General features: G+C 40.8%; 1 protein-coding gene across 4 annotated transcripts in view; it reads right to left on the bottom strand.

Moving 5' to 3' along the window:
- Positions 1-13,382, bottom strand: part of TNRC6B (trinucleotide repeat containing adaptor 6B) — a 247,967-nt gene that overhangs the window by 17,818 nt on the left and 216,767 nt on the right. For all 4 annotated transcript variants that reach the window (XM_082665487.1, XM_082665488.1, XM_082665489.1 and 1 more), the window contains 3 exons: positions 5,103-5,234; positions 4,740-4,835; positions 4,404-4,584 (listed from right to left, as the gene is read on the bottom strand). In XM_082665487.1, the coding sequence (XP_082521613.1) occupies positions 4,404-4,584; positions 4,740-4,835; positions 5,103-5,234 (409 nt within the window). The remainder of the gene's footprint in view (positions 1-4,403; positions 4,585-4,739; positions 4,836-5,102; positions 5,235-13,382) is intronic.

Here is a 13,382-nt window from a genome sequence, read left to right as displayed (position 1 = left end):
CAAGTAGTCTCCAGTAATTCTCCAGTTCCCCGACAGAAATTCTAATCAAACAAGTCATTTAGTTCAGTCCAATGAATATTTATGGAGAGCCTAATTTGTGCCAGGCTCTGTGTTAGGAGCTAAGGTACAATCAGAGATAAGACATGCCCCTTGCCTTTCCAGGGCCTCATTTCACCAGTACATTCCTTTTACCTCCCTTATCATTCTTACAAATACAAGCTCTTGGCTACCTTATCTGTCCTTGCCAGAATTACTTTCTTTGCCACACACTCTAATTCGTTGTCTATTCATCACTACCACTTGTCTCAGGGCTTACCTCCTTAAGGACACTCTCTCAAATTAACTTGTCCTTAATTGATCACTCCTTCACTCTCTTTGCCGTAGTTCTATATTTTCCACTATTACTTTGGCTGCAGATTAAAAAACAAGTTCCTGGGGTTTTATAATAATTATAAATGGATAAAGAAGATGTGGCACATTATATAAAATGGAATATTACTCACCCATAAAAAGAAACGAAACTGAGTTATTTGTAGTGAGGTGGAGGGACCTAGAGTCTGTCATACAGAGTGAAGTAAGTCAGAAAGAGAAAAACAAATACCGTATGCTAACACATATATATGGAAACTAAAAAAAAAAAAAAAAAGTTTCTGATGAACCTAGGGGCAGGACAGGAATAAAGACGCAGACGTAGAGAATGGACTTGAGGACACGGGGAGGGGGAAGGGTAAGCTGGGACAAAGTGAGAGAGTGGCATGGACACATATACACTACCAAATGTAAAATAGCTAGCTAGTGGGAAGCGGCCGCATAGCACAGGGAGATCAGCTTGGTGCTTTGTGACCCTCTAGAGGGGTGGGATAGGGAGGAGATATGGGGATATATGTGTATGTATAGCTGATTCACTTTGTTATAAAGCAGAAACTAACACACCATTGTAAAGCAATTACACTCCAATAAAGATGTTAAAAAAATAATAATTATAATAAAGAATAAATTATAAAAGAAACAAATCATCCACAGTTGCCCCTTTAATACAACTGTTCTAATCCATGTCCACATGCACATGTGATATTGACACACCATAATACCAGGAAAGATATAGTTATTCTTCTGCTATTTTAATAATCTCTACTATTCATAACTCTACTTTTCACTGGATATACCATACACAGAAATATTACATATTTTGATAAATTTTAAACATAAAATTTTATTTGACATGCCCTTCCTGATGAGTGACTTTGCTTCTCCATTGGTTCAGATATTTGTGAGTGACTATGACTTAATACTAGAATGAGATTTAGTTCACACTATTCCTATTTAAAAAATTTTTGTAGTCTTGATAAAGCACTAAGATATCTTACACAAATAAGGCGATGGGAAAAGGAGGAGTCTTGTAATTACATCAGTTATTTTACATTCCTTTTTAGGTATATTTCCTCCCCCCCACCTGCTCAATAAAACAAATACTAAAACTACTTTTAGTATTTAGTATATATTTAGTATAAATACTAATTTTTAGACAGGTCATTATCACATGACAATTCAATTAGGTATATTTTCCATTTTGCTAAAAGCAGAAAATTAGAAACCATCTACTTTACAAAAACAATCAGCTAGGGGGATTTCCCTGGTGGTCCAGTGGTAAAGAATCCGCCTTCCAATGCAGGGGATGCGGATTTGATCCCTGGTTAGGGAACTAAGATCCCACATGCCGCGGGGCAACTAAGCCTGCGTGCCACAACTACTGAGCTCGCGCACCTCAACTAGAGAGCCTGCGTGCTGCAAACTACAGAGCTCACGAGCCCTGGAGCCCACGCGCCACAACTAGAGAAGAGAAAACCCTCATGCCACAACTAGAGAGAAGTCTCCACGCTGCAACTAGAGGGAAGCCCGTGCTCCACAATGAACACCCAAAGCAGACAAAAAAATAAATATTAAAAAAAAACAGAAACAAAAATAGCTAAGGGTAACCCGTTAAGCAGTCATGAAAGTCATTCAACTTTTTAATTCTGAGAAAATATACCAGTAGAGGCTTTATCAATATTTATTAAGAAACTTAATTATTCTTGCTAGTTTTTAACCTACAGGTATTTTTTTTTTAGTTTGCTATACTCAGCACCATTTATACTCATGTATATTCATTCATTTTATTACAGCTTTGCCATATAATCTTTTTTGAAAAAATTTTAACCTGTGTAAATGCTTTAACTATATTTTCATCAAAATCTTACAGTTATAGATTCAATTTATTCAAAATAGTCAGCCAAATCAGACTTGTTTTCAGTCCCAATTTTTCAATTCCAAGAAATGTGGTAATATGAATTAAGGAGAATTGTAACTGTGAAATAAATTGCAAAATGCATCTTGTAAGGCAGATTATAAGTGGTCAGATCACAATTAATATAAAGACCTAATAAAATTAATTTATCCATTGTTTAATAAGTGAGCAGACATAAATAAGTCAATATGTTCTTCCTCCTTATTTAATTTGGATTATAATGCAGAACTAACTTTTTAAGTTACTTATGAAACAGGAATATGATTTTAAAAAAAAACAACCCATGAAATTTCTTCAGTAAATGTACATATGTATATATACTGAACTCTGATCCTTTAGTCATTAGGAATAGTTAAGTATAATAATCACAAACAACACGATTAATCTAATAAGACATCATGATAAAATTTTTCTATATATTTAATAAATAAGAGAGGTATACACTGCTAAAAATTAACAGATTTGTAGCCAACACATAATTTTACTTTTTAATAGGGGGCAGCAGATAGTAAAGATGTTATAAAGACTGTCATTGAAATAAATACATCATGATTTTAGGTTTTTAACAACTAATTGACCAGTGCATACCCAGTCTAAAGGAAATCACATAAAAGTTTATCCACAGGCTTTACCTGGTTCGCTGTGAAAATGTCTGTTTCAAAGAGTCAGTCTCACTAAACTATACTGCTCAAGCTGCTCAAAGGTGCTTTTCTTTTCAACTAAGACATACCCTCAGGACGAGTACTGAGAAGGCCTGAAAAGAACTGTGTTCTTAAAACAAGTGGAAAAGCCACTTGTGGCCTCCAGATGCTCTCTTTGCTTTATACGACTGGATTCCTTTTCAAGAACTACGCACCCTTTGACTAAAGTGGATATAAAAGAAGCACAGTTGCCCCACTTCACTATCATGTACAGTGTCTAAATTCAGAACAACTGAACCCACACCAACACACCCAGGCTCTTATGTCAAGCTTCATCTGTAACAGAAGACACGATTCAGAAGGTGAAGACTGGAAACCCAGGGGTAATGGCACCATCATTGGTCATCAAGGGAGGCTTCCTCCTTGCCTGGAACCTCAGAGAAGCATGCTCTAATAGGATATGGGATGGTGGAGAATCCGCCCTTCTTTTATGTCATATGGAAGAAAGTTTATTTTGAATTTAAAAGTCAGTTCTCAGGCAATCATTTTTAAGTACAGTTGGTAGAACTTGAGGATCTGTAAATTAATTCCCTTACAACTATCCAGGATCAAGGAGTCCTTGAACTCTCTGCTCTTCTCTGGATGTGGCCTCCCCAGGGGGCAGTGGGCACCTCACAGAGCACAAAGAGCAGGGCCATTTGTCCAGGGTCACTTTGTCACCTGGGAGTATGGATTTCAAGTCTCCCCAAACTCTTGTTTTTGAGTTTGCAGAGAACAGTATGGTCTTTACTGAAAGAAAATCTAAATGTTGTCAGTCTGAGAAGAAAAACGCTGTGGGGTGTGGTACCTTTTTAATTTTATTTTTAAATCACTGCTGCCTCACTGATTGGACTCTGCTTACAACATGTTCCCCAGTTCTGAAAGAGCTACGATTTGCCTGCCAACAAATTCTTGATGAATGTCAAAGGTATAACTTTACTTGTGCTAATTCTATTTAAATCAGATGAGATACTAATATCAGAAGAATTTTATCAGTTTGCCTTATAATTTTAATATCAGTTCCCCATTTTTTCAAGAGAAGGTAATTTTATCTGGAGAGCTAAACGCCTCAACTTGTACATAATTTATTAGATTATAACCTCAGACGTGTGTAGCAGTCACAGCAGGTACAAACATTTAACTGGCTTGAAAAAATTCCTGGTGGTAGGAGAGCTGATTGCCACTCACAAGTAATAAAAGACTGCTTTGGACCCAGAGAAGGTGGAGGCCTGTCTCTGTTATTTACTGTGTGGTGAGCTTCAGGAAACCACCCTAGGATATCAATAACTCAGATATCTCACCTGAAAGAGAGGGATACAAATATTCACCTACCCTGCACAACTGTTGTGAAAACAGCGTAATGTAGGTCCAACCCCCAGGCTGAGAACATGACTGGCAGGTATTTTTCAACAGGCAGTTTTCATTACTTCACAGCTTACCAGAACCATATCCAGGTATTGGCCCTTTGGTTTGAAGGTCTGGGAGCCCCACATTTAGAGCGTTGGGGACCATGTTGTCCAGATGCGGCTTGGGCCCAACGGGATGAGACGGCGAATGTTTCATGCTGGGCTGCCTCTGCTGCTGCTGCTGCTGCTGCAGGGCGCTCACCATTCGAGCCAGCTGGAGGCGAGCAGGCGCAAGGGAAAACGGACACGTGAGACACCCTGAACCTCACGGGGAAAGGCGGCATTTGAGTCATGTTTGCCATCGAAGAGGTTAAGCAGAGACGCATTCCTCCCGTGGAGCACCAGGGGGACCCTTCCAGTGCCACGTACCTGCTGCTCCTGCTGCTGGCGCACGGCTTGAGAAAGCTTCCTCTGGTTCTGTAACAACTGCTGCTGTTGCTGCTGCTGCAGGAGCAGCTGACACGCCTACAAAGCAGGGGAGAAAGAGAGGACGCAAGTTTCCTTAAGACAGACTTACTGGGAAAACTGTGAATGAATTAAGTGCCCGTGAAGGAAGCACCACCGAGTTCCCAGTCTACGGGTCACATTTACCTGCAGTTGAGCTGATATATCAACCCTTAAGCACACTCAACAGTTTGCATGAAATGAAGCAAATAAAAGCTAAAGAGAAAAAAAAAAAAAGAAAAAAAGCAAGTAACCTTTTTAGCTATAGGAGGAAAATCTGCTACTTACCAACTGAAACTGGGGAATCTGTGGAAGCTGGCTCAGCATGGCAATTTGTTGAGGAGATAACTGGGGCCCCACATTGAAAAGACCTGGATTCAGGCCACTGTTGGGAAACTGCTTGAGCATTGAGGCAGAAACCTAGCCAAAAGAAGGAACTTTCAGAATTTATCAAAATAAAATTTTTATTTTTCCGTGACATGAATCTTATTAGAGCTAAAGCAAGCACTGCCAATTTTTTCCTTGAAAAATATTTATGAAAAATATTGAACGATTGAGAGAAATACACCAAAGTGTTAACAATGGTTGTCTCTGAGTGGTGAAATTACAGGGGCTTTTTAATTGTCTTTTCAGACTTCCAAATTTTTCTACACGAAAAATTATGAATTTTACAATCTAGAAAATATCAAGAAAAAAATTAATGATAATACAACTTTTGTCTGAGAAGTTATTACTGGAAATGTGCTATAAAAACATCCACGGAACCCACTGAATCAGTGAGTGCCATGGAGAACAAACTTACTCCCTCTTCCATGAGTGGTAAATAGCATTGTGGTCAGAAGCCTAGTTCTAGAGGCAGACCATGTGGACCTGCCTTTTCTAAGGTATAGGACTCAGAGCAAGTGACTTACTAAACCTTTCTAAGCCTCACTTTCCTTATCTCCAAAACGGTTGTTTGAGGATTTTACGAGTTAGTCCGTGTCAAATGCTTAGAAATGCACTCCGTACATGTTCATATTATTTCACAGGATGGTTCTTCAGATGTCCAGACAATGATTACAGCTCCCCTGCATCTCATCTGCAGGCTACATATGATCAGTTCTCTCACCTGTATCTCATTCAATTTCTCAACACAGAGCCCAGGACAGAAAAGCCATTTCCCAACGTTGTCTAATACTGGGTAGACCTGGCCATCACTAACTATTCTTCTAAAAGCCATGCTTTTAATGGTCCCTACAATCTCAACTTCTCTGATGATCATATCATAACTCCTAACTCACACATTAAGCCTACTGTCAATTAAAATCTACAATATTAAAATTGTAGATAGGGCATCAGATTAAAATTACATGGGGCGTTTTACTTCCCCATGTAATTTTTAAGCAGCTGGGTTTAAAAATTTTATTAATTTATGTTTTGATCCTTAGGACTTTACATTTATCTTTATATGCATGGCACATAGCAGATGGTCGATAAACACCTATTAGATGAATGAACCTCTCATATTTTAACTTACTAACAGTCACCCCACCAAGTTATTTTCTACCTATTATTTCACTTATTCCCAGTTTGAGTTTCCCCATCTGGTGACTGACAGGAATGTTGAACTTGACAGAGCTGAAGATAAATTTAGTCACGTGCCACTAAAAACGTCCTTCCAACCTGAAACTGGTCTAAGTCCAGGAATAGTCATTCATTTCTAATCAACACAACTGTTTTAGACAGCTTGTCTAATGACTTGTCAAAATAGAGATACAACAACTTTATCGTTCCTATAATCCAAAATTTTTTTACCAATCAGTGAAGAAAACGAGTTAAGTTCAAATATGTTAGCGAACTACGATTCTCGATTCCTAGTACAGGTGCTCAGAAACCATGTTTTTGATAATCTTTTCTAGAATCTTGCTTGGAATTGGCACCAAGTTCATCAGTCTTTAAGCCACTTTCCTTGTTCTTTCAAAATTAGAAAAAAAAAAAAATTCCCCCATTCTCCTTACTTCATTGTAGGGGAGGGGTGCTTCTTTCCCACTGCTGACCTGAGGCTCCACACAGAGGGGCATCCACCTTTATCATAACACTCTGGGCCTCTTTCCCTTACATCCTGGCAGCAAGCCCACAGGGAGGACTGCCCTATTCCAGTTACTAGGGGGTAAGTTTGGAATTCAGTATTAGGAAGCTCACATTCTCCAGTATCAGCTTTCTCGGTAGTAAAGGGGACGTTTAGGCCCCTGGAAGCCTTCCTCTTTTTGTCTTAAAAATTCAGGATTTGGGCAGGAAAGAGGGGTTGTCATTATTAAACCCTCCTCCTTGAAGACCCCAAGCATTCTTCAAAGATCACAGTCAGGGCTCTGCAATTCTTTCCACAAATTCTTTCTCTGCTATAGGATTTAATGCATCTTAAACCCTTTCGGTTGAACACCCTTATTCTTAACAGAGAAGACAAAAGCAGTAAAAATTTTCTTTCCACTTAATCAGTCAGCATTATATGAAGAGCCCAAAGCTATGATTCCTTTCCAGTCACCACATTGCACCAAACCAAGCTCTAAGACACTTTTTACAAGCCTCAACTTATTTTGTGTTTTAATCTCCCAGCATGACTCTCACACATTCACCCTTACTTGCATACCCTTACTTTCCATCTTTTAAAAATGACCCTATAAAACGTGAGTCATCAGAAAGCTTTCATCAGAAGGCCATGGGGTCTTCCCATGTTACCTTTCTTTAGCATCACAGTCAAAGTTAAATTCTTCAGCTTCCTAATACTTTTGAGTCACCGTCTCTGCTACATTCTCAAGAATATCTGCCTATCTTTTCTTTGACACTTTCTAGTCTAAAAACATCTAAGTTCAAGTTTCCTATACTTGGCTCACCAACTCATTTTCTTCCAAGATCTCAGGCACTTGCATTTAAACTGTCAATTCTCTCATTTTGGAAAGTATTTTGATTTAAAGTAATAGTTTTCCCAGCTGCTTCCTCTCTACTCTCTGCGAGATGCTGAGTGTTGCCAACCAATTAAAAAACTTGTTTGACGCTACTATATAAAAAACAGATAAACAACAAGGACCTACTTTATAGCATGGGGAACTATATTCAATATCTTGTAATAAGCTATAATGGAAAAGAATCTGAAAAAGAACAGATATATATAACCGAACCACTTTGCTGTACACCTGAAACTAACACAACATTGTAAATCAACTATACTTTAATTAAAAAAAAAAAGATAAACTGACTTAAAAAAACGAAACAAAACAAAAACCCACCTTATTTGATTTTCTATTTTAACAGACCCCTAGCAGATAGGACCTCAAAGCAGGCACACCATTACTGTGCACTTTACCGCTGCACGAGTTTTATGGCCAGCATGAGGGACACACCTTCCACAACTCATCTCAAATAATTATTCTTCTTCATCTCTCCTTTGAGTTCACCAGTGTGGCTTAATGGTCACCAGTGTGGCTTAACTTATTGTCTATGATATAATGGTTCTAACCTCACTGTATTAAAAGGTTTTTTTCTTTTTTTTGTTTGGTGGGGGATGGGAGCGGTCGGGGACAGGGAAGGAAGCTACGAGTGGAGATATATCCTACGCTATCACACCATATTCTAAACCAGAGTCTTAGACCATACCTCAGTGACTCATGAAATCGTATTTCTTACCTTCACAGTGTGAATCTTAAATTCATTTGGTTTAGCAACTATACCAGGTTGAACTGTGTCCCCCACCCCCCAAATTCATGCCCAACTGTGATCTCAGAAATGTGACCTTATTCAAAAGTAGGATCTTTGTAGACATAATCAAGTTTCAGATGAGGACATAATGGATTACAGTGGGCCCTAATCCAATGACTGGTGTCCTTAGATGAAGAGAAAGTCCAGAGACACACAGGGAAGAATGCCACGTGAATATGGAGGTGGCGATGGGAGTGACGCATTTACATGTCAAGGAACACCAAGCCCTGCCAGCAGCCACCAGAAACTAGGAGAGAGGCACGGAGCAGACTCTCCTCTGGAGCCTGCAGTAGGAACCAACCCTGATGACACCTTGCTATCAGATGTCTAGCCTCCAGAACTTGTAAGAGAATAAATGTCTGTTGTTTTAAGCTACCCAGTTTGTGGTCATTTGCTGTGGCAGTTTCTAGAAAAGAAACGAATACAATAACTCTGTTTGCAGGCCTGTGCCATCTGGTATGTTAACTACTAGCCTCATGTGGCTACTGAGCAGCTGAAACATGGCTAACCTAAGTGGAGATGTGGGTTGTTTTTTTTTTTTTTTTTTTGGCCGCAGCACGTGGCATGCAGGATCTTAGTTCCCCAACCAGGGATCGAACCCATGCCCTCCTGCAGTGGAAGTGTGGAGTCCCAACCACTGGACTGCCAGGGAAGTCCCGAGATGTGTTTTAAGTGTAAAATACACACCAGATTTCAAAGACTTGGTATTAAAAAAAGGAAAGTAAAAATTTTAATATAATTTAAAAACACGGAGTAAAGGTTGAAATGATAATTTAGATATATTGGTTTAAAGAATATATATTATTAAATTAACTTTACCAGTTTCTTTTTATCTTTTTTTTTTTTTTTTTTTTTGCATTACGCGGGCCTCTCACTGTTGTGGCCTCTCCCATTGCGGAGCACAGGCTCCGGACGTGCAGGCTCAGTGGCCTTGGCTCACGGGCCCAGCCGCTCCGCGGCATGTGGGATCCTCCCTGGCCGGGGCACGAACCCGCGTCCCCTGCATCGGCAGGCGGACTCTCAACCACTGCGCCACCAGGGAAGCCCTCTCTCTTTTAAATGGGGCTACTAAAAACTTTAAATCCCATTATGTGGCTTGTGTTACATTTCTACTGGACAGTGCCGCTCCAGGCTGTCTGTACTGATCAGCGTGTTTCTGACTTCCTTTCCAAGGCTTTCATCTATGATTCATGGGAAATCTCCTTTGCTTATTTTCTTTCCCAACCTACTGGCCTCCAAAATAAAGAGCCATTGTCTGAACTGTCATTTCTCCTCCCTTCTTTCAGTTTTATTTTTTTTTAAATTTAACTTACTTATTTATTTATTTTTGGCTGCATTGGGTCTTCGTTGCTGTGCGTGGCTTCTCATTGCAGTGGCTTCTCTTGTTGCGGCTCTAGGCGTGCGGGCTTCAGGAGTTGTGGCTCACAGGCTTCAGTAATTGTGGCTCGTGGGCTCTAGAGCGCAGGCTCAGTAGTTGTGGCGCATGGGCTTAGTTGCTCTGCGGCATGTGGGATGTTCCCGGACCAGGGCTCGAATCTGAGTCCCCTGCATTGGCAGGCGGATTCTTAACCACTGTGCCACCAGGGAAGCCCTCTTTCAGTTTTTAAAAATAAATTTATTTATTTATTTATTTTTGGCTGTGTTGGGTCTTTGTTGCTGTGCGTGGGCTTTCTCTAGTTGCGGCGGGCGGGGGCTACTCTTCGTTGCGGTGCGCGGTCTTCTCATTGTCATGGCTTCTTTTGTTGCAGAGCAGGGCTCTAGGGGCGCAGGAGGCTTCAGCAGTTGTGGCACGTGGGTTCAGTAGTTGTGGCTTGTGGGCTCTAGAGCTCAGGCTCAGTAGTTGTGGCGCACAGGCTTAGTTGCTCCGCGGCATGTGGGATCTTCCCCAGCCAGGGCTTGAACCTGTGTCCCCTGCATTGGCAGGCGGATTCTTAACCACTGTGCCACCAGGGAAGCCCCCTCTTTCAGTTTTAAAAGACCTACTGGACAAATCAGCTCGTCTCCTGATTACCGTTTCTCTTCAGTCTTGAGAATGTATGTTACCCCTTGCCACGAGCCCATGATCCCACCACCTTCCTTACTATTCCTACTACTCAAAACTAGCTAAAGAAACCACCATTCAAAGTAAAACATGCCCATGACCCAGCAGTACCCTAGAGAAATTCATCCTAGGAGACAAATAGAGGAATATTCACAGCAGCACTGCTCATAATAGCAAAAATCTGGAAACAACCCAAATGTCTATCGATAGTAGGGTAGAAAAGGTAAATGAAGGATAGTATATTCATATAGTAGAATACAGTATGAACCACAACTGCCTAAATCAACATGGGAAAATCTTACAAGCATTATCAAGTAAAAAAGTCAGAGAAGGCTACATACTGTATGATTTCATTACATAAAGTTCAAAAAAGGGAACATGAAACATATTATTTACAGATAGACAGATACAGAAAGACCTTAAAGAAATGCTAACACAACGTATTTTTATTCTTTAATTTAAATGTCAGCATCTCATATGTTCTATAAATTGACAGTTATAAAGACTATCAAGGTTGTACTTTGAGGACTTCCTATCTAGCACTGCTCAACTTCTCTCTTCTTTTTTTTAAAATTTATTTCAAAAAAAATTTTTTTATTGGCTTGCTTATTTATTTATTTTTTTGGCTGTGTTGGGTCTTCGTTTCTGTGCGAGGGCTTTCTCCAGTTGTGGCAAGTGGGGGCCACTCTTCATCGCGGTGCGCGGGCCTCTCACTATCTTGGCCTCTCTCGTTGCGCAGCACAGGCTCCAGAGGCGCAGGCTCAGTAGTTGTGGCTCACGGGCCCAGTTGCTCCGCAGCACGTGGGACCCTCCCAGATCAGGGCTCGAACCCATGTCCCCTGCATCAACAGGCAGACTCCCAACCACTGCACCACCAGGGAAGCCCTCAACTTCTCCCTTCTTCAGATTCACATGTACTGTCCTCCTCCAGTGAATACAAAGGACCAGACAGATGCTTCACTGGGCTCCTGGCAAATGACTATTCATACCTGGGTTGCAGAGTAATTAAAGTGCAGGCTTGCACATTCCCATGGCAGGGAATTAATTATTCTGGCTTAAAATCCTTTCAATCTCCAGCTGGGCTGGAGAAAGTGAAGCTCTAGTTGGGAGTGAATATGGCATTTAATGAAGCGTTACAAGTGCAAAATGACAGCAATTTAAAAGCAAGACAGACTTCCCTGGTGGCGCAGTGGATAAGAATCCTCCTGCCAATGCAGGGGACATGGGTTTGATCCCTGGTCCGGGAAGATCCACATGCTGCACAGCAACTAAGCCCATGTGCCACAACTACTGAAGCCTGTGCGCCTAGAGCCCGTGCTCCACAACAGGAGAAGCCACTGCAATGAGAAGCCCGCACACCACAACGAAGAGTAGCCCCTGCTCGCCGCAACTAGAGAAAGCCTGTGAGCAGCAATGAAGACCCAATGTAGCCAAAAATCAATAAAAGTAAAAAAAAAAAAAAAAAAAAAAGGTCTCTTTATTAAAAAATAAATAAAAATAAAAGCAAGACAAACACCTCTAGAATATGTTACTTTCTGAACATTTGAGTAACAGGAAGAAAAAGGCAAGGTAGAAAAAAACCATGGTATGGAACATTTGTAACAAATCTTAAAGATGAGTTTCAATATCTTCTTCCTATGTTTACATTACTGACTGTCCCTAAAAAGCGGTTAAAATGGATGTAAAATTTGGTAATATTCATCAAGAATTTTATAAATTTATTTATTTATTTTGGGCTGCATTGGGTCTTCGTTGCTGTGCACGGGCTTTTTCTAGTTGCGGCGAGTGGGGGCTACTCTTCATTGAGGTTCATGAGCTTCTCATTGCAGTGGCTTCTCTTGTGGCGGAGCATGAGCTCTAGGCACATGGGCTCAGTAGTGGTGGCACACGGGCTTAGTTGCTCCGCGGCATGTGGGATCTTCCCGGACCAGTACTCGAACTCGTGTCCCCTGCATTGGCAGGCTGATTCTCAACCACTGTACCACCAGGGAAGTCACTCGTTAAGAATTTTAAATGTTCAGGGATTTCCCTGGTGGTGCAGTGGTTAAGAATCCACCTGCCAATGCAGGGGACACAGATTTGAGCCCTGGTCCAGGAAGATCCCACATGCCGCGGAGCAACTAAGCCTGCGCACCACAACTACTGAGCCTGCGCTCTAGAGCCCGTGAGCCACAACTAATGATCCTGTGTGCCACAACTACTGAGCCTGCGCGCCTAGAGCCCGTGCTCCGCAACAAGAGAAGCCACCGCAATGAGAAGCCCATGCATGGCAACAAAGAGTAGCCCCCGCTCACCGCAACTAGAGAAAGTCCACGCGCAGCAACAAAAACCCAACGCAGCCAATAAATAAATAAATAAATTTATAAAAATAAAATAAAAGAAGGTCTGGGGAATGGATTTAAAAAAGAAAAAAAAAAGAATTTTAAATGTTCATGTGCTTTGACCCAGAAATTTCATTCTGGGCAACTAAATTTAGAAATAATGTGGGCAAAGATCTATGTATAAAGGATTTCTCTACAGCGTTACTTATGACAGTGGAAAATTAGAAACAATATCCAATAATTGGGAAAGGGAAATCAAATCAAGTCTACCTGATGGAACATTCTGCTTTGTTCATTAAGAATGATCAACTTGAAGACTATATTAGTAACCAGAAAATGTTATGACCCAATGTTAATGAAAATAGCAGGCTGCTGTGACCATGAATGCAGTTATTTGAAAAGCATGCCTGTGTATGAACAAAGTCTGGATAGGGGATTACGTAAAAATAATTCTTGTCCTTGCGTCCAGTGGGG

This window comes from Grampus griseus, assembly GCF_964374135.1.
Source record: "Grampus griseus genome assembly, chromosome: 11".
Lineage (NCBI taxonomy): Eukaryota > Metazoa > Chordata > Mammalia > Artiodactyla > Delphinidae > Grampus > Grampus griseus.
This window is presented reverse-complemented; position numbering and strand designations above follow the sequence as displayed.